This window comes from Solea senegalensis, linkage group LG12, assembly GCF_019176455.1.
Source record: "Solea senegalensis isolate Sse05_10M linkage group LG12, IFAPA_SoseM_1, whole genome shotgun sequence".
NCBI lineage: Eukaryota > Metazoa > Chordata > Actinopteri > Pleuronectiformes > Soleidae > Solea > Solea senegalensis.
In genome coordinates, this window is record NC_058032.1 from 23,637,096 (window position 1) to 23,655,676 (window position 18,581).

Sequence of the window (18,581 nt, forward strand, 5' to 3'; positions counted from 1 at the left end):
ATTAAGTCAGGAATGTATTCACCACTTTATCTCACCAGGGGGCGGCATTGTCTGACTGAAAACTGTAGTTTGTGTCACTTTCGAAACCCGCCTAACTTCCCTGCACCAAAGTCCATAGAGAAAATCAGCGATTTTACATCACAGCACACAGGAGTTGCCGATCCACTGTTGCCTCCATTATTAAGTACAAAAGTGTCATTTAGTGACTTCAGTGTTAGAAATATTTAATTTGGTTTTAACTGAGTGACACAAACCTGAAAAACAAGGCATCAATAGGCCTGAGGCTCCCATGTCCCTGTGAGCTAAAATCGCTGATTTTCTCTATGGACTTTGGTGCAGGAGAGTGAGTAGTTCATGATCACCAGTTTTTCTGTCAAAAATCTCTTAAACGGTGAGATCAAGTGACAGAAACTCTTTTTTTATGGTTTACTAAAATCAGTTTTTCTTTGTATGTTCCCTGTCAGTGATGTTTTGCTGATGTGATGCTTGAATTAATAATTTTTATTCTGACTAATCTGAATAAAGAGCAGATAAAAGACGCAAATATAATCAATAATACACTTAAGTCTGAACTACTAGCAATAATACTGAAAAATAAATAGATATAAACTAAAACAGAAATAAATAGAACTCCTAAAGCAGTTGCACAGATGTGAAATACCTCTTCTCCTTTGTTACACTGATTTTTCCTTGAATTTGTTCACAAAGAAAATCTTATTTTTACACTAACCTTACATTACACTAACTCACTTACAGTGTCTGTATCTGAAAATATAAGAAGCTTGATTGACTTCACCTGTGTGACGGACCGAAACTGGACTGGACACTTGCTGAAATTTAAAAAAAAAAAAAAATCAACACATGAAGAGAATGGAAATATTAAGACCACATTATGACACGAGAAGTGTGAAATTTACCTCGTCTGTCAGACTCCATCCTGACCTGCTGCGATGCTTCTGGGCAGACAAGTGTCACACTAATCTCCTGCTGTTGCTATGGAGCCAGGAGTCCCTAGTAACCAACGCTGCACCCGAGGACTCCTTGAAACTGGAGTCTGCGTCGTTTAAAACACCCATCCGGGCATCTCAAGACTTCCGAAGACAGCGCTTTGAAAGTGATACGATGAGGTCAGGACAGACTGCTACGGCTGCCGAGTGCATGTTAATCAGACGTACAGTGAATGTGTGCGGACTGAGTGACAACACGGTCAATTATTGGACTGTTCTGATAGATACAGACAAACACAAAGGAAAACAACACAACCGCTGACTGGAGACATTTTTATTTAAATGTGAAAAACTGTATTTACAGTACAAAGCTTGAAAACGTGTTTCCCTCTGGCCACATGGTTCAGCACACCTTCAAATAATATAATAACGGAACCTAAAGTTTGCATTCTTACACACCATAGTCCATTGAGAAAGACAGCGTTTTTAGCTCTCGGGGACACAGGAGCTGCTGCTCTACTGCTGCCACCTCTGGTCAGTTTGTGTCACTGACGTTAATCCAAATGAAGGATTTCAAACACAGAATTCACAAAAACAACTCATTTGAACTTTGTGATGGAGGCAGCAGTGGATCAACAACTCCTGTGTGCTGTGATGTAAAATCGCTGGTTTTCTCTGTGGAATTTGGTGTGGGAGTTTACAAACAAAAAAACTGTAACGGTCTAAATTATAATTGGACAGTAAGACTGTGAGGGATTGTTTTCACATAATACTTTAAAATGGAACTGGTTTTGGCTTTAGACAATGTTGAGAAGAAAATGCTCTTTCACATTTTAACATAATTCAGAAAAAGTGTTCACATGAAAGCTTCGTCCCACAACTTTACAGACACTGAATTTCTACCAAGTAGAAAAATAAATGACATCAAATATCAAGGGTATGAAAAACGTATCAAAACACGTTATGAACTCTTATTAAAGCCGTAAACCAACACTCACAATAAAACAATCGACATGATAAAGTAGTGTTTCCTGTCACAATCAAAGTCCCACTGGTTTAAACACCTGCTTTTTTCCCTTAAAGCTGCTCTCAGCGACTTTGGATCAAAATGTCCGTATATGACAAAATTTAAGTCGCACAGACCATAACGTACCTCTGCGGACGCGTACAGTATGACCCGACCTCAATTAGGATCTGAGGTTGAAGATCTCATGAAGATCTTGAGCAGATTCAGGTCTTTTCTCGAGGTATTACGTATTCTGCGGATCAGTATCAGTCCAGATTATAAAGATATTATAGATTATAAAGTGTGCTGTGATTAAAAGGTTAGTACTTTGCTGGTGATAAAGCGGCTAACAGGTTCACAGATATCATCACTTATTGACATTAAGACTTTAAGATTGAAAAGTAACATGATAATTGTCTAAATATCATGAAAAGGGGCAAAAATTAAATACATTTTTTGTTCTTTAATCCCCAACTGTAAAATTTTCTCACAAATATAATTTTTTTTTTTTACCAAACTGCCGATGACAACAATAAAGTGCAAAGAAAACACAGGATTAAAGTGAAAAAAAAAAAAAACATGTAATGGACTGTAACCAGGGATTTATCTGCCCTCACAAACCATCTGCATGATCAGTTCGCGAGCATCCTGAACACCTGAGCTAAGCTCCGCCTCCCCCTTTTTCAGGTGGGCACCGATGAGGAAGATCTTGCGGTCTCCGGCCTCGGACAGGGACAGCGCGTCGTGGAGGTCGGTGATGCTGCAGGCGCCCGGCAGATCCTGGAAACACGAGGAAGAAAACTCGTTTTGTGTTGGACTGAACGTCAGCGTTATTAACACAGTGTTCAACAACAACGCTATCCAAAAATATTTCTCAATGAAAATGTTCATTTCTAATGAATCGAGTGAGAAAATTTAGTTTTCTTTATTAATTAAGCAAATTAGACCATTTTCCTTCTTTTTTTGCACTATTTTTGTTTGTTTTTGTTATCTTATGCGCTTTTTCTGGCTTTTTTAATACAAATAATTAGGCCTGCAGCGATTATTCATTCATCAATCGATTGCTTAATTCATTTAGATAATTTTGATTTGATTTTTCAGCTTCTTCCATGTGAATATTTTCTTTGCTCCACAGCTCAGACTTAAGTGTCATCATTATTATTTCCAGGTTTAGGAAACTCGATTATTCAAGAAAATAACCAAAAAATGAATCGATTACGAAAACAACCGTTAGTTGCAGCCATAGAAGTTATTAAATAAAACATTATTCCTATAATGACTGTTAATTGAAGCCCATTTGAAAAAACTGAACCAGGCTATTTGAGGATAAGAGGCTGGCAGGCTTTTGTCGGGAATAATGTGGAGTGTTTTTATTGTCACGCTCACCTGCTTGTTGGCCAGCACCATTAAAGGCAGGCAGGGGTCAGAGGCCAACAGCTCGTGGAGATGTCCCTTAGCAACCGGGAAGAGCTGCGCATCGGACGAGTCGACCACAAAGACGAGCAGAAGAGCCCTGGACATGTATTTCTGCCAGTACGGCCTCAGCTCCTCTTTACCTCCGACTGACAAACACAGAAAACACCACGTTCACCATCTTTGTGTCGCAGGTGTTTTTGAGCTCAGAAGTCCACACTTACTTTCTAGTAACTCGAGGTGCATGTCCTCTCTGTTGATGGAGACGGCGTTGAGGCCCTGCGTCGGCTGTAGGTCCAGCTCCAGGCTGCCCGTGGCCAGACAGTGCAGCAGACTGGATTTACCGGCTCCTTCCAGACCCAGAACCAGAACCTGGGTCCCCCTCGGCTGCACATGCTGGGACTGCAGCAAAAAACAAAGATTAAGCAGATTAGAGCTGGGTGTTGTTTCACGAGGATTATAAACATATCAAAAGCAATACTCTGACTTAACATGATGTAAACGACAGTTTCATTAACGGGGGAAAAATGCTTAGCTAAACCAGTTTGCAGGTACTTAACAGAGCAGGGACGATAAACTTTTGCCTACGTTGTGAGGACAAATCTGCCCAAACGTCCAGTTTTCAACGCAGACTGTACATAATTCTTGTCATCTTTTTCCAATTTCGTAATAATTAAAACAAGTTCTCTGAGTTTTTAGCTTCTCAAATGTGGAGTTTCTGGTTTCTTGGCTCCAAATAAGAAAAGGAAATCATTCAAACACAAATTCATTTCGGTTTGTGTGGAGGTTTCTGACACTTTGTGGACGTGAGAGACCACAGACACAACCGCTTTCCAATGTTTTAACCCTGAGAAAGCACAGACTAGGCGATCCAAGAGGCAGGACCATACACATGGCATTTAATCAAACAAATTTAGGGAGGAGATTCCAGGGATTTGGGATCTCGCTTAAACTCAAGTGATTTAACGTGACTTCAGAATGTAAACAGGCTGTTGGCGTCGTCAGTTAATAGCTGTTGTGTGTGTGTGATGTTTTGTGCTGATATTTGATGAAGTCACGAAAAAAGACAGAACCAACGTTGGCTTCTACAAGAAACAGTTCAAATCAGCCTAAAATCAGAAAACGCAGAAAACTCGGAAGAGCCAGATCAGACCGAAATCCGGCCAAGTATACTCTAGTGTGGGGTGGGCTTTGGAAATCCGACCTCAGGGGGCGTGTTCCAGTTAAAACTTCCAACTAGGAACTCAGAAATTCCGACTGCATCATAACAGCCACAAAATGGTGGGGTGGGGGTTTCATGACAGAGCCGTTGGCCGCATTGGACAACAACCCGCCCCTGTTAGCAGGTCCAACAGGTCTCTGTTTCTATCTCTCTCCCTCTCACCACCTTCAGTACAGTAAAAACACCGTTTACCTGTGTCCGTGTAGGTTCTTTAGTCGCAGTAACAGCAGCAGCAGCAGGAGCAGGAGGAGCAGCAGTAACAGCTTCAGCAGGAGGAGCAGCAGTAACAGCAGCAGTAGCAGCAGTTACAACGGCAGTCTGCTCGGTTATCTCTTCCTCCTCCTCTACGACTCTCTTCTCTTCTTCCTCTTTTTTCCTCCTATTATCTTCTTTTCGTGTGGGACTCGTGTCGTTCTCTCCGGACCGCCGGCTCCCCGTCTTCTTCTGCCCGGAGGAGGACGCGTAATTCCAGATAAGATAAGCGACTCCTGCCGCCAGAGCGACGGAGGCGCCGAGGAAACCGGTTTCTCTCAAACCGACCATGGTGCTCAGCTGGCGGCTTCACTTTAAACCCCAGTTACACGGGCATTATTTTTATATAAGCGTGTTTAAAAGTCTGAACTTTAATGTTCGCCTCCTCTCGCGCTTCTTCTTCTTCTGCTCAACAAGTGGATTAAAGCGCACACAGGAAGTTCACGAGGAACTTCTTCAAAGCGTACTTCCGGGATAAAGTGAGCGCCTCTTTGTTGATGCAGTGCCACAGTTTGACCGCCAGATGTCACTGCAACTCACAATAATGATCTGAGTTCTTACCGGGTCTCTGTCGCTTTTCTTACGTGTGATTTGGATCTCTTCTCCTTAAAACTAAATTAAAGGCCTTAAATACTATAAAGGGTAATATTATATAATACATTACAGGTATATGTTTATAATCAATAATAAAAAATATTTTCTATTTTAGTGGGCAGGGATATTGAAAACTTTTTCACTGGGACGATGATCCCCCTCTTAAAACTGTGATGTGTGTATGTGTAATCCAAAGGAAGGAGGTAAAAACAAATCTTTAGGTTTGAAACATTTGAGTCCAACTCAAATATATAGGCATTTGGAAGTAAGAATAATAAATGTGAGACAGAATTACAAGCAGACCAGTGCATTTATTCACAAATTAAATAGTCAAATACTGTCAACGCAGTAACTAAACACACATAATTCAAACAAATCAACTCAAATTCAACTCCGTATCAAATTAAAAGTGCCTGAACTTCAATAAACCCTGAATGTCACCCATCCTGTCTTGCTCTGTACGGTAGAGGCTGGTTGATCCTCTTCACTGGGATCTTCTCCTGTCCCTCAGGAGCACTCAGGAGCCAGGTCTGGAGATTGTCCTTCTCCTGCACCACCCTGAGGCTCTCTGTGATGCGGGCTCGCAGAGATGGAGGCCTCCCCTTCCTTTTGACAACCGCAAACTCCTGAAGTTGCTCTGCTCCTGAGCTGGACGAGTCCACCGGCTCAGGCTGGCGGTGCCTGCGGGACCTGGATGCCTCTTGGAAGTTGCTGTAGCTCTTGCTCTTGATGGAGGAGAGGAGTCTGGCCCTGCTGCTGCTGCTGCTGCTGTTTTTGTTGGACTCCTCCACACCTGGTTTCTCCGCTTCATCTTGAGTGTTCTTGTCCTTGCTGTTCTGGGGGAAAACCCTCTGCTGCCATTTGATGAACTCTGACATGCAGTCAATGAGGCGAGACGCGACATCTCGGTGGGTCATGGTGACGTGGCAGCTGACCTCCCCTGTGGCCTCCTTCAGGTTCTCATACTTGTCCTGGATGTTGGTCAGCTCCTCCACGATGTCAGAGGAGAGGAGGTCCGGCACTGCAGTGGTTCTGCTCAGAAACTCCGCACACACGGGCTCCACCTTTGGTTTTCTCTGCTTATCGTAAGTGAGGAAATGTGGCATGGCGACGTAGTGAAAGGCTTTACCCGAGACAAGCTTCCGATAGATGTAAACCACGTCGTAGTGGCCTGCGTCCACTGACTCTTTCAAGAACTTCTGAACTGGGTCCCAGTCCTTCAGAGCGAGTCGAATCTTTACAGGTGGTATTACGAGCTGTGTGTGATAAAAACCAAACAACAAATACAGGCCTCCGACTCTGATTTGGTAGCTGTACGGCGGCATGAAGTACTTCAAGGCTGTGGCCAGAGCCACTCTGCTGAACCTCTTCATCTCACTTATGCTCATTTCACCTATGAAGATGTCCGAGAAGCCCATCTCCTTCCAAATGGATGAAAACAGCTGGTATCTCACGGAGTCAGCGCGCTGGAACCGCGCGAGAAGTTCCTCCACATCTTCTGTCAGGGGGTCGTAGAACAATTCTGAGTAAATGGGCCGCATGCGAGGCATCGCGTCCGCCACGACAAGCAAACACGAGGCTTCAAGTTCAACCCTGCAAACACTGCTCCTCACAATCCCAGAGGAGTGGAAAGTCAATGCAGGTGAGGCTCGCTGTGAGCCAATCAGGCGAGAGCTGAGTCTACGAGTGGGTGGGGTTTAAATATGTCAATTAGCCAATGTGCAATGTGTGTTAACAGTTTTTTCCTGTTGAATGTTATTCTGATTTTCATTGTTTTTAAGCACCGTGACTCATACTATACAGTACGATTTTCCTCATATTTTTCTTTTGTTACAGTGTTAAATAAACAAATATAATTCAAAACAAATAAGATATCTCAGCAGATTTTAACAGATTTTAACTTGTTTAATGAAATAATAATATTCGCGTCAAACAGTTCTGAGTGAAAATCAGCTGGACCTTTACATTTCTTAAAAAGCAACTCTTATTTTACTGCTTTTTTTTAAAACTATTTTATTATATTTTAAAAGCTTAAAATTATTCAATGAGTATTTCACATTATTTGTACTAATTGGAAATCGTTGCATTTCCCCTATTTATGAAACCCCAAAATGTTACTAACTAATTTATGAATTCAGCTGAAATCAATAATACTATCTATGTTAATATTATAAACACACATCTTTAGCTTGGGCTACATAAATACAGTTAAAAGTAAGAAACACACAAAGTCTTGTGTCGCTGTTGTCAAGGTTTTTATTAAGACTTAACAAAACGGGACACGAGTTTGGCCAAAATAGTCTTTGTCCTCGTTTCCTAAAACATGCACTCAATCATCTGACGGTGAAATCAACAATTTAAAGTCTCTCTCGCTCTCGGATTTAGACCAACACAGGGATTCAAAAAATAAATATTCTTCAACAATGCATCCAGAGGTCGCGGGTCAGCATATTGAAAGTACAGGGACAGTTTTAAAAAGAGACGCAGTATAGACAAAACAAAGTGTGACGTCCAAACTACTTCATCCAGAGAAAGATTTGAGACAAAATCTCCCAAAACTGAACTTTTTAGTCACATCACAAACGCAGCAGTTGTCCTGAAAGGTTATTAAAGTGACCGATGAGTTTTAACTGCGTCACGATGAGCTCGATTCTTTCTCAAAATCACAGGTTTAACACAGCGGCGTAGGAACATGACGTACAGTGTGATCACAAAATGTGAAATGCTACTGTAGAACTTTAAAAGCAGAGAAGTGTGTGTGGCTAGTAGAAAAATATGCATTTTTCAACATAAACACAGCTAATGATTAAAAAAAAAGCACACAGTGATATGATTGCTGTGTTTGATGAAAACACAGCTTCGTCTGATAGTTAAGTGTGAAAAAGTGACCAAACATCTTCTAAAGCTCAGCTGGAGAAGTTCATTCTAAACTCTTTTCAGGAAAGGTGCTAATGTTGGTGTAGCAGCTTAAAGGTCCAGTATGTAACATTCCGGAGGGTTTATTGGCAGAAATTGAATGCACTACCAGAAACAAATGTAAAAAGTTAGGTTTTTATATGTACTAAAAGTTATGACCGTGCCTTTTGCTTTTTTGATGCAGGAGCTTACGCTGCAAATGATGTTAAAAAGGATTCGTTTCTTTCTGGTATGCGAAGGCCACCGTAGTTCCCCCCTGCTGCTTTTTCTGGGAAGGAGTGGTGAGTGAAACGGTTGCATTCCGCAGTCTCACCATTAGATGTCACTCCATCTCAGTCATTTATAGATATAGCACTTCAAGGACAGGGTCATTCTTTCCATGTCTGCACGTGTGCTTTCCCTGCAGCACAACCCATCTCCACTCCAGATGGTGGACGCACTCTTGTTTTCAGTCAGAAGACGCAACAGATATGACGATAAACCTGCTCGAGACTATGTGAGGAAGTCCACTGGTATCCACGGGTGTACAACACAGTGCTCAGAGAATACAAGGAGACACAGCTGAGGACAATTTTATGAGAAATCAGTTACTGGAATGGAATGTGAGATTTAGTCGTCATGTGTAGAAAAGTAGAGACTTGACGCAAACGCTCATTGAAGTACGAGAAATGTGGAGCGGCTCTCCACGGACACAGAGCGCGCAGGTACATATGACGGTGAACGTCTGAAGCCTGTACAATTATGAAGAAGCTCAGACTCGCATGTTCTCCATCTGTGACTGTCCAGGAGAGACCAGCTCTTGCATGAGGCTGCAGTAAACAGTGGAGATCTGCGTTTCTTAATGCGCCGGGTAAAATGTGACATGATTCATTTTCTCCTGGATGAAGTTGGAAAAGCAGAAGCAGGGTGGTGCGGCGATTCCTGGTTGGAATCCTGATTAAAATCGGCAACTCTGTGTGGAGTGCGTTCTTTTTCCGCATATTTTGGGTTTAGTTTCAACTGAGACCGTAAGGGTGAATGGGACAAGCAAATGGATGGATGAAGATTGGAATTTTAATCTCTGAAGGCTTCTGCGTTAAAATGGAAGCCAGGGTTCATTAGGATTCAAAGCCATCTACTTAACCAGAACTTGAAATGTGTCTCTTAAATGAAGTAATTTCCTCTCGCCTCTACGGCCGTAACTTCAAAACCCGTCGTTCTAAGAAATCATAAGCTTGTGAAGAGCAGTTTTAAGATTTATTCAAACTGTCCTTTAAAAAGTTCAAGGGGAGATTTTGGGTTTACAAATTTAAATGAATGGCGACAACAAAACTAAAATTAACACTGAAACATAAAAAAAAAAAAAGAGTTTATGTTCTCATGATGATGTTGCTCTGCCTCACATGTTGCTTCCCACTGACTACCAGCCTCCTTTCCCTCCCTTCTTCTTCTTCGCTGGTGCCTTCTTGCGAGTGGCCCCCGATGAAGCCGGTTTCTGCTGCCGCGGCGGGGCCACGCTGCTCCCAGCGGCTGCAGACGAGCCAGACGCAGAGCCTGGTCTGGGGGAGGTAGGCGGGCTGCTGGCCGTCTTACTGGCATCCCTGGAAAAAAAGAAGAGAGAACCAGAATCCAGTCAGAGATAGTCTTCAAAGACCCAGATGAAATACTTTTTTCTCACAATCATGGTTGTGTCATTGTCTACCACTTTATCCTATTTAGGTCTATAAGTGTGGTTAAATTGAACCTGGTGCTTTTTGCTTTAATCCCTCGTACGGTTCGTTTGGGTCAGTGTGAACGCAGTCCGAGACCGCTTGGAACTCTTCATCCGCTTAAAGCAGCCGAGGATGTGGGTAACTAAGGTACGGCACATATTGTTTTATTATTATTGTCCAATAGAAGCCTGTTTGCAGACTGATATTCCAGTCAACACAGCACCAGCCAAATCTCAATTCTTTTGAAAATGGATTAAATATCTTACAAACTGAAAGGCTTTTTTAGCATTTTAAAAACAAACTTAACACCACCTGGTGTTAAAGAGATTAAGATAATCCTTTCCTTGGGGTGAGACTGAGTCATTTCTTATTCACACGTGCAGTTTCTCCTGCACAGCAGCTGGAAAACTCCCGAGGATTCATTGGCAGCGAAACATACAAAGGACAATCTCGCCTCCTTTTCCTCCATTAGAGGAATGAATTATCAGATTTTCAATTACAGGAAATTGGAGACAGACAATCTCTCCTTCCCCACAGGTGACGAGCACATGCACAGGACTGTGGAGTTTACTCACAGCTCAGATGAGGCTCCTGCCGTCGCTCCCTGTGTGCCTTTTCCGATCTGCTCCTTCTTCTTTCCTTTCTTCTTGCCTCTGTAGTAGGTACGCTCCTTCATGGGCAGCCACCTCTCGGGGTCGGGGGTCACTTTAGAGTCGTAGTTCTTGGGTAGTTTGCCTAAAAGGAAGATGAAGAGGCATCAGTGAGCGGCAACATTCGGCTCAGCTGGTGTCTGTACTCTGTCATGATTAACTACATACAGAAAAGATCAAGAGTAAACAAAGCTTAAGATAATAATCCATGAGTCAGAAATGTATCTAGTCCTGTCTTTTTTTAATAATTGAAACGATTCTCAGATTTTTCTGCTTCTTAAACGTGAATTTTCTGGTTTCTTTGTGCCATATTACACACTGGTGAACATTTTTCAGCATTTTCTGACTTAACAACTAATCAATTAATCGAGAAAGTTGTTAGTTGCAGCCATAAAGGATGATTGTTTTTTTTAAGCTTTGCCTTTGATTTGCTAAGAAAATAAAACAAGTAAATATATAATAGTAATAGTAAGTAAATAAACATATTATATCTAAGGCTAAATCAACATTCCGGTTTACTTCAAAATGCTTCACTTTCACACTAACATGGACTTTGATACAGTTAAACACTATTAGCCTGATTGTAATTTGAAATGTGATTGCATTTTAGCCAGTGTTTGACTCTAAGGTGAGTAAATGACATTTACCTTTCTTTTTCTTCTTCTTCTTCTTGATCTCGATCTCACCTTGGCTGTTTGAAAAAAAAAAGAAAAGAGTAAAAATGATGACGATTCATTTAAAAAATGATCATAAAGCTGATGAGGCAGAGATGAACGGCGTCGTTACCCTTGTTCTTTAGGCAGATTCTCTCCCGTGACTTTAGCAGCTTTTTTCCTAACGTACGTGGCTCCGTGCGAGTTTTCCAGCTCGTCCACGTCCACGTTGAAGGACATGGTGTCTGCAGAAGGTAGGTGTTTGCTGAGGCTGAAGAGGAACGCTAAGGAATCATTTCTGCATAACCTTGTGATATCTTACAACGATAAATCAAGGAGGAAAATAAAAACCTGTTCATCAACTTAGAAAATAAACAGCAAACATTAAAAAGGATACGATTTGGCTTTATTTGTGTCCACGAGAGAGTAAGCTGAGATAAGTTGTGCCAGTGTGTGGACGTCCTTGGTGTTTCGCCTGTTTAAAAATAGGTCAATAATTCCATTATTAAGCATGCTGTAATATCAAGAAGCAAAACCAGCCGCTCCTTCAAGCAGCACATCATGCATTTTCTTTTCGTCCTAAATCCTGCACGCGTGTTGGGACTGTTTGACAGAGCGGTGACTCACTTCCACAGCTGCTCCAGATCACTAATAGCTTCCTTTTTCCGCCCGTACTTCAGTTTGAAGTTGGCAGCTTCTCGTACAAGAGCCAAATGTGTAGCAGATCCGGGCTACGCAGAGGGAAACAAAAGAAAAAGAACATTAAGCAGTGGAAACATGTTCCAGGAGACCAGGAACTAACACGTGGTGTTTGGCTTGTAGTATAAAGTCAACATTACACATACCTGTTCAGACTGATAGTGTTCAATAGCTTGTTTGAAGACATCGATGGCACCGTCGATGTCTTCTTCGTGGGAGTACATTGTTACCAGAGCTGAAACCTGAGGAGGCAAACGCACAGTTCAGACAGAAGCAACGTCTGGACATATGTGAGAGCTGCAGACAATTTACTGATGCTACAGGGTCACAAACATCTTTATACTTAACACTGAAAATGTAAACCCACAGTATGTTATTCCTGCCACCAGGGGTCTCTCCATCCAACTAATAACACAGTTTCAGGGGTTTGTTTTCCTCAGACGTTACAGCAGAGCACTTGTGTAAAACCACTTACCATCCCTGGTTTGTGCTTGAACTCTTCAATGGATCTCAGAACATCACAGGCTTTTGTTACATGAGCTGAAAAACAAAAAGGTTCGTCATCAGTTCATCAGCCACTGTAACAAAAATCAAAGTATATCAAGGGCTAAAATGAGTAGAGGGAATCTGAAGACATTTCTTGTTAAAACATGTCAGTACCTTGTATTAAATAGAGTTGTGCCATCGTGAGTTTGATGCCAGACGCACTCTCTGGATGCTGTTCTGAGAATTGCTGGAAAACACAGGAACCCAATGTCAGCACGGTGTCACCAGTAGTTATTATAAAGCGTAATTATGACAGGAAATGTTCACGTTCCCCCGACGGTCGACTGCACTTTCCTACCTGAAGCAGCTCAATGGCTCTGCTGTGTTGCTTCTCCCTGCACAGCTGAGCGACCTGGATGAGGACAGGTCGTGGGTGACCTGGGTTCTGAGATTGAAGACTGGATGACAGTTTCCTGCACTGGTCAGCCTGGAAATCACAAGCAGCAATGTAAATACATCAAGGTGGCATTCGGGGAAGAATCAACCATCACTGCAACGCTGGCTTCTCTCCTATCATCGAACCTGATTTGTGTACATGGCCAGCAGAGCTTTGTTCAAGTCGATGGTCTGCAGCTGCTTCTTCGCCAGCTTGTATTCGACACCTTCAGCATTCGTGAGCTTCACTTTTTTCTTTGAGTCAAAGACGTTTTGGTCCTGAGGGAAAAAAACAACCCACAAAAGTTTTATTGGCTTGGCAGTGTTCAGCTGAGAATGAAGTAATGGGGTTTATTGTGAATTTCCAGTTTGTTGTCGTGTGAGAAGACAGTCAGCTCTGCTCATGAGACGAGACTTTATCACTATTTTTAAGACTAAAAAACTAATTAATCACTTGAAAATATAGCCTTTAATTCATTCAAAAACAGAATGAAGCAAGAAAATAAAAAGTTTTTGCTCTAAACTCAACTGTCTGGCTTATCTCCAGCTCCAATGCTCTCACAGAAATGACTTGTTAACATCTGTGAAACCGGTTTCACACTGGATATGTGTGTGCAACGTGTTATCTTTGCTACTGCAGTGTGGATCAATATATGGGGCACAAAAAAGGAATTCAACATAAATAAAGTGGTCGAAAATAGAAGCATAGACCAGATGAGAAACTCATGTTTTGATCTAATTAGGTGAGTAGAAGTACGGTAATTGTTGGCGAGCTTTCCACCCACTTACCTTGTTTATCGTGATGATGTTGTTGGCAGTCACAGCAAGAAGCCCCACATCTGACGGCCTGAAAGTGAATCAAACACTCGCTTACAAATACAGAAAGTCATTTTGATGCCTGTTGACACTTTCCCCTTCGTATCCAAGACACACTTTAAACTGTAATGCAATTCAGCCCTTATTATTGTCTCATTTGTGATTCCATTATCTCTTTAGGGAAAAGGTTTGACGCTATAAACGTCTGCCTTACTTGAGTTTGATGACCTGGTTATAGAGCTGCAGCGCCTCATCTGTGCGACCTTGCAACTGCATGACGTACGCCATCTGAGAGTGGATGACGGCCAACTCCGACTCAATGTCCTCTTCAGTTACATCCTGAAGAACAAAGGGATGACACGGATTATCCTTGATCAGTGTGAATGTCAGTGTTTTTCTCTTATCTGCTTTCCTGAGATCATTTCAGTAATACCTATTTCCAATCTAAATCTTTAAGAGAATTTTAGTGGCCAGATTGATGACAGGATTAATACCTTTATTGACACCTCTAGAGTTTGAATCAAATTAAATTAATGACCTGACAAGATCAATTCCTCCAAAGACTTTATCATATTAAATGGGGTTCCACAAAAATGGACGTGCCTAAATCAATGATGACAATCTTCTTCAAAAAAGCTAACACTTACTGAATCATCTGCCAGTGACAATCTGCAGAGCTCTGAAGAGAGGAAAAGTAGAAGTTACCAACAAATGACCCCAAAAATGACTTGATAAAAACAGGAGCACGACTGGGACTCACCTTCTGCCTGGCGTAATTTATTAAAGGCTTCCGTCAGTTGTCCTTGGCCAATGAGAGCGCATGAAGTGTTGTAACACAACTCATATGTTGAATCTGGGAGACCTAGATCTTCCTGCAGTGAGAAAGTGTGGAGGGATTACAATCTTCAAACATGAGGCCAGGTTTGATGAATATCAATTCTATTAAGCATGATTCTTTGTGCAGTTTTTACCAGTGGAGCCTTCTCCCACTGACTCATCGCTGCCACCACAGCAGCCAGGTTGGTTTTCCTCTCCTCCTCGTACTCATCCTGAGAGTTCCTGATCAGGTCTGTGTAGACAGACTTGCACTCGTTGTAGCGCTCGAGTCTGTACAACTGTGAAATGACAAGACAGAAACAAATCCTGTCAGCTGACGTCTCTGTGTTATCTGATAACGGATGAATGGAAACAATACATCATGTATTTCGGTGATTTTTAACACTTGCATACAGTGATATAGAGCTCAGGTAGCTGATGCCACGCAACCAAAGTCTTGCTATTTTTGCAGGGAATGATCTTAGGACAGCAGAGGTGGATCACTGCTATAAAACACGCATTTTTACACTTCTTACTGATGTTAAACTGTGTATATGTAATGCATTACTTTATTTTAAAACACACCGACTTTAACAAAGCATTTATTTTATTTGTTTATTTTATTACTAATTAAATATCTTCTTATTTTTTTATTCATGCTTTTATTGTCAGGTTGTCTGATGTATTGCTCAATCTCTGTGGATCTGAAGCACTTGACGAACACTCACAGCTTCAAAGTGGCACTGGTGCCCTTTTTCCCCGGAGATTTTCCCTGCCAACATGGCACTGTGAGCAAACTCATAATGCGCCAAAGCTCTATAATAATTTGGTTACTCATCAAAGATCCTTACCACTTGACCGTAAAGCTCCTTTAGCTTGTCCGTTTGCTCTGGGGCACTTTCAATGGTCTTCAGGGCACTTTCCACTCTGTTCAGTCTGTACTCGCAGTACGCCTTCTCAAACACAACATCACTGATGGAAGGAAAATAAATAAATTATATATATATGTATTTCAATGGGAACAAAGCTTTTTCACACTTTTATTGGTTTACTCTACTGTATCACAAACTTAAGGCATGCAGGAATACTAACAACATGTCCACGTCTGTATTCAACCCATTTGACTGTAGGGTATGCAACAAGATTATATTAATAGCAGAATTTAATACAGGTCTGTCATTTTAAAATAACCATTACGAGACTTAGCAGAGGGTAGATGTTAAAAATAACAGCTTGTAATTTACCTGCCGAGCACTTTTGAATGAGTGTTCATGACATTCAGGGCCTCCTTGAAGCTGCCATTCTGGACATGGCAAACTATTTTACACTGAAGAGCCGTCACATCTTCTCTGTTTTCATGCAAAACTATGAAAGAAGAGAGAACACACACACATTGTTGAAAATCTGCTGGGCAGAAATACTGTACATTAAAAAAACAAAATACAATTCTGTAGGTTTCGCACATTTTGTTGGGAATCAGACTTGGGGAATGCATAATGTCTGAAAACAGCCATCAATCACCACAAAATTTCTCACGGACATTTCAAGTTATGTCCACGTTCACCTCAAAGGCAAAACCCCAATAGTATGGGGTATCTGTGGATCTTTAAGCTACGTTAAGCATTTTCTCTGAAAAAGCAGACAGTATCAATAATATTGGGGTTTCCACTTGGTGAAAGTGGGCATGACTAGAGGTGTCCATGAGAAATTTGGTGACGATTCATCGCTGTTTTCGGACATTAAGATACGTAAAGCCTTTTCACCTCATATTAAGGGATTAAGAAAGTTCCCCTCTAACGTGGTCATTTAAAATATCAATATTTTTTCTGGTGTATCGATTAACGCATAGCACAAGGAAGGACTACGATATATCACCAAATCAATGTTTTGACCCACCCCTACCAAACCAATTTGAGAACCAAGGGTCTAGACCATTAAACATAAGCTTTTTTTCATGATTAAAACAAGATTTCTGATTGGTTTAGCTCCTTAAATGTGAATATTTTCTTCATTTCTTTGCTCCATATAACAAAGAAATCATTAAAAGTGAATCATTTTGGTTTGTGAACAAGACATTTGAGAACCTCATTATTTCCAGGTTTGACAACACAGATCAACATTTATTTGAAAATAATGGACAGATTAATGGATTATGAAAATAATCGTTAGTTGCAGCTCTACTGAGTGGAGACGGGTGAAAAATTGCTCTTCTGTTACTCAAGGTTGGAGGCAACTGGTCTAGACGAAAAAGAAGACGAATACTCCTTTTTTCGAGATTACCCATACAAGAGCTCACAAACATGAAAGTGTGTTGTGAAAGAGTGTTCAGCCTATTAAATCACTATTGCTTAGTATCGTGATACATATTTCCTTAAAGGAGAAGTATAGCTGTTACTGCAGCTGACTGAAAGCCGATCAGCTGCCAACCATGAGAATTTAGCAAGCTGTCATGCTAGGGACACGTCAGTGATTGGAAAAGAACGGCACAGCTGTGTGGCACCAAATCAATTTTTTATAACACATCGATCACATGCAACAATATTCTATATGTGGCGTCACGTCAGTTAGGTGCTCGTCTGTAAGCAGCAGTTTGGTCATTAAAGCTTCGCCGACGTGTGTAAAAATGTGGCAAGACGCTGTCGAACAGCCGCTAGCATAGCCACACGCTAACAGCTGGCCCTGCGACACCCGCACACCGGAGACACGCGCAGTCTGTTCGCCTTTTAACCGCTCCCGTTGGTCATTTTTCGGAGTAAAGTTGACAAGAATTGTTTCCTACTTTTTGACAAAGCTTTCAGGGCTCTCGTGAAGTCTCCATTTTGCCCGCAGCGGTTCACTTCGGTCCACAGCGAAGCCACGGACACTCCTCCGCTCGCCATCTTGGCCGAATGGGCTCCTGGATAAGCGGAAGTAGCATAGGTTCACATCCGGATCAGTGAGAATAAACACAAAATAAAATCAAAATACTACAAAACCCGAATATTGGTAAAATGATTTCAGTGTTCATAAAAATGGATGGTCACACGGTGAGATGATGGCTAGCATTGTTGCCTCACAATTAGAGGAGCACCGGTTTCGAAACCCGGTTAGAATTTGTCATGCTTTTTTTTTATGTATTTATTTAAACTTCTCATTTAGAACACTGTAAGGCATTTGAGCATTCTGTGATAACATTTTTCGATACGACAATTCGGCACAAACAAATATGGAAACACAATTTACAACAATATAAAATAATTTAAATGAAATTATTTAAATAAAAGTTTTGAATTTGATTTCAAAAAGCACGTAAATATTGCTGTTTTAAATGTCATACATTTAGCCTTGTGGGTGAACGATTTGACTAAAATAAACCAAACATGAATCATTCCGTCCATATCGTGTTCTCTATTTATAATTTGACATGTACACTATCTCACCTGTACGTGTAGTTGTAGATACTTCTGCTGAGGGTCTTATCCTGTAGAGTTTGCATGTTTGTCCCGCGTGTTTGTGGATTCTGTCCGGGTTCTCTGGCATCCTCCCACAACCCGAAAAAAGACATGCAGGTTGGAATTGGACTAACTGACCACAGGTGAGAATATGAGGGTGAATTCATGTCCCTTGGGACTGTCTCTAGTTGCCCCCGCGACCCCCAAGTGGACAATGCGGTTGAAAATTAATACATAATAATTGGCATGTTGAAATTATCGTATTTTTAATTGAGCGATGACGCAGGCAAATGCTGCTTTCATGGTCCAATTAAAACGCAGCACGGTGCCGCAAAAGTGTAAGACGGAATTCCACGGAAAGGTAGGTGTGGAAAACTCCACACCAGCACTCCAATTTGCAGATCAAAGGTAGAAAAAAAAGTTAAGATATTTCAAAGTCACAACAGGAATGTCGTGAGCGATGTATGAGGAGGAAGCAATTGAAAAATGCGGAATACTGGGATATAAGTCAGCAAAGTGCGGAAAAATAAGTATAGTAAAGTTGTGAACAATGA

At 41.5% G+C, this 18,581-nt stretch overlaps 3 protein-coding genes across 3 annotated transcripts; all 3 read right to left on the reverse strand.

The window, feature by feature from the left end:
- Positions 1–1,266: 1,266 nt before the first annotated feature.
- arl9 (ADP-ribosylation factor-like 9) lies at positions 1,267–5,301 on the reverse strand. Its single transcript, XM_044039990.1, has 4 exons — positions 4,781–5,301; positions 3,591–3,768; positions 3,340–3,515; positions 1,267–2,733 (listed from the first exon to the last, which is right to left on the reverse strand). The coding sequence occupies exons 1-4, from the start codon at positions 5,129–5,131 to the stop codon at positions 2,557–2,559; spliced, it is 882 nt and encodes a 293-aa protein (XP_043895925.1). The 5' UTR covers positions 5,132–5,301; the 3' UTR covers positions 1,267–2,556.
- Positions 5,302–5,734: 433 nt separating this feature from the next.
- On the reverse strand, positions 5,735–7,087 carry LOC122778274 (snRNA-activating protein complex subunit 1-like). Its single transcript, XM_044039989.1, has one exon. It carries the CDS (start codon positions 6,982–6,984, stop codon positions 5,872–5,874), a length of 1,113 nt encoding a protein of 370 aa, XP_043895924.1. The 5' UTR covers positions 6,985–7,087; the 3' UTR covers positions 5,735–5,871.
- Positions 7,088–7,672: 585 nt separating this feature from the next.
- On the reverse strand, positions 7,673–18,130 carry srp72 (signal recognition particle 72). The gene is made up of 20 exons (XM_044039988.1): positions 18,016–18,130; positions 17,376–17,492; positions 15,841–15,961; positions 15,448–15,568; positions 14,752–14,895; positions 14,541–14,652; positions 14,428–14,459; positions 13,995–14,119; positions 13,754–13,811; positions 13,112–13,243; positions 12,888–13,016; positions 12,704–12,776; positions 12,519–12,583; positions 12,190–12,285; positions 11,972–12,075; positions 11,742–11,819; positions 11,478–11,615; positions 11,339–11,382; positions 10,617–10,776; positions 7,673–9,930 (listed from the first exon to the last, which is right to left on the reverse strand). Exons 1-20 carry the CDS (start codon positions 18,113–18,115, stop codon positions 9,750–9,752), a joined length of 2,130 nt encoding a protein of 709 aa, XP_043895923.1. The 5' UTR covers positions 18,116–18,130; the 3' UTR covers positions 7,673–9,749.
- Positions 18,131–18,581: the final 451 nt, after the last annotated feature.

Bases quoted from the DNA above. Each gene is read 5' to 3' on its own strand.
- LOC122778274 (XM_044039989.1), bottom strand. From the start codon at position 6,984: ATGCCTCGCATGCGGCCCATTTACTCAGAATTGTTCTACGACCCCCTG.
- arl9 (XM_044039990.1), bottom strand. From the start codon at position 5,131: ATGGTCGGTTTGAGAGAAACCGGTTTCCTCGGCGCCTCCGTCGCTCTG. The intron at 3,769-4,780 runs GTAAACGGTGTT...TTTTTGCTGCAG, and splicing joins AAGAACCTACACGGACACAG to TCCCAGCATGTGCAGCCGAG. The intron at 2,734-3,339 runs GTGAGCGTGACA...TCGTGTTTCCAG, and splicing joins TGGTGCTGGCCAACAAGCAG to GATCTGCCGGGCGCCTGCAG.
- srp72 (XM_044039988.1), bottom strand. From the start codon at position 18,115: ATGCCAGAGAACCCGGACAGAATCCACAAACACGCGGGACAAACATGC. The intron at 12,286-12,518 runs GTAAGTGGTTTT...TTGCCTCCTCAG, and splicing joins TCAAGCACAAACCAGGGATG to GTTTCAGCTCTGGTAACAAT. The intron at 11,820-11,971 runs GTGAGTCACCGC...ATTTTTAAACAG, and splicing joins GATCTGGAGCAGCTGTGGAA to GCGAAACACCAAGGACGTCC.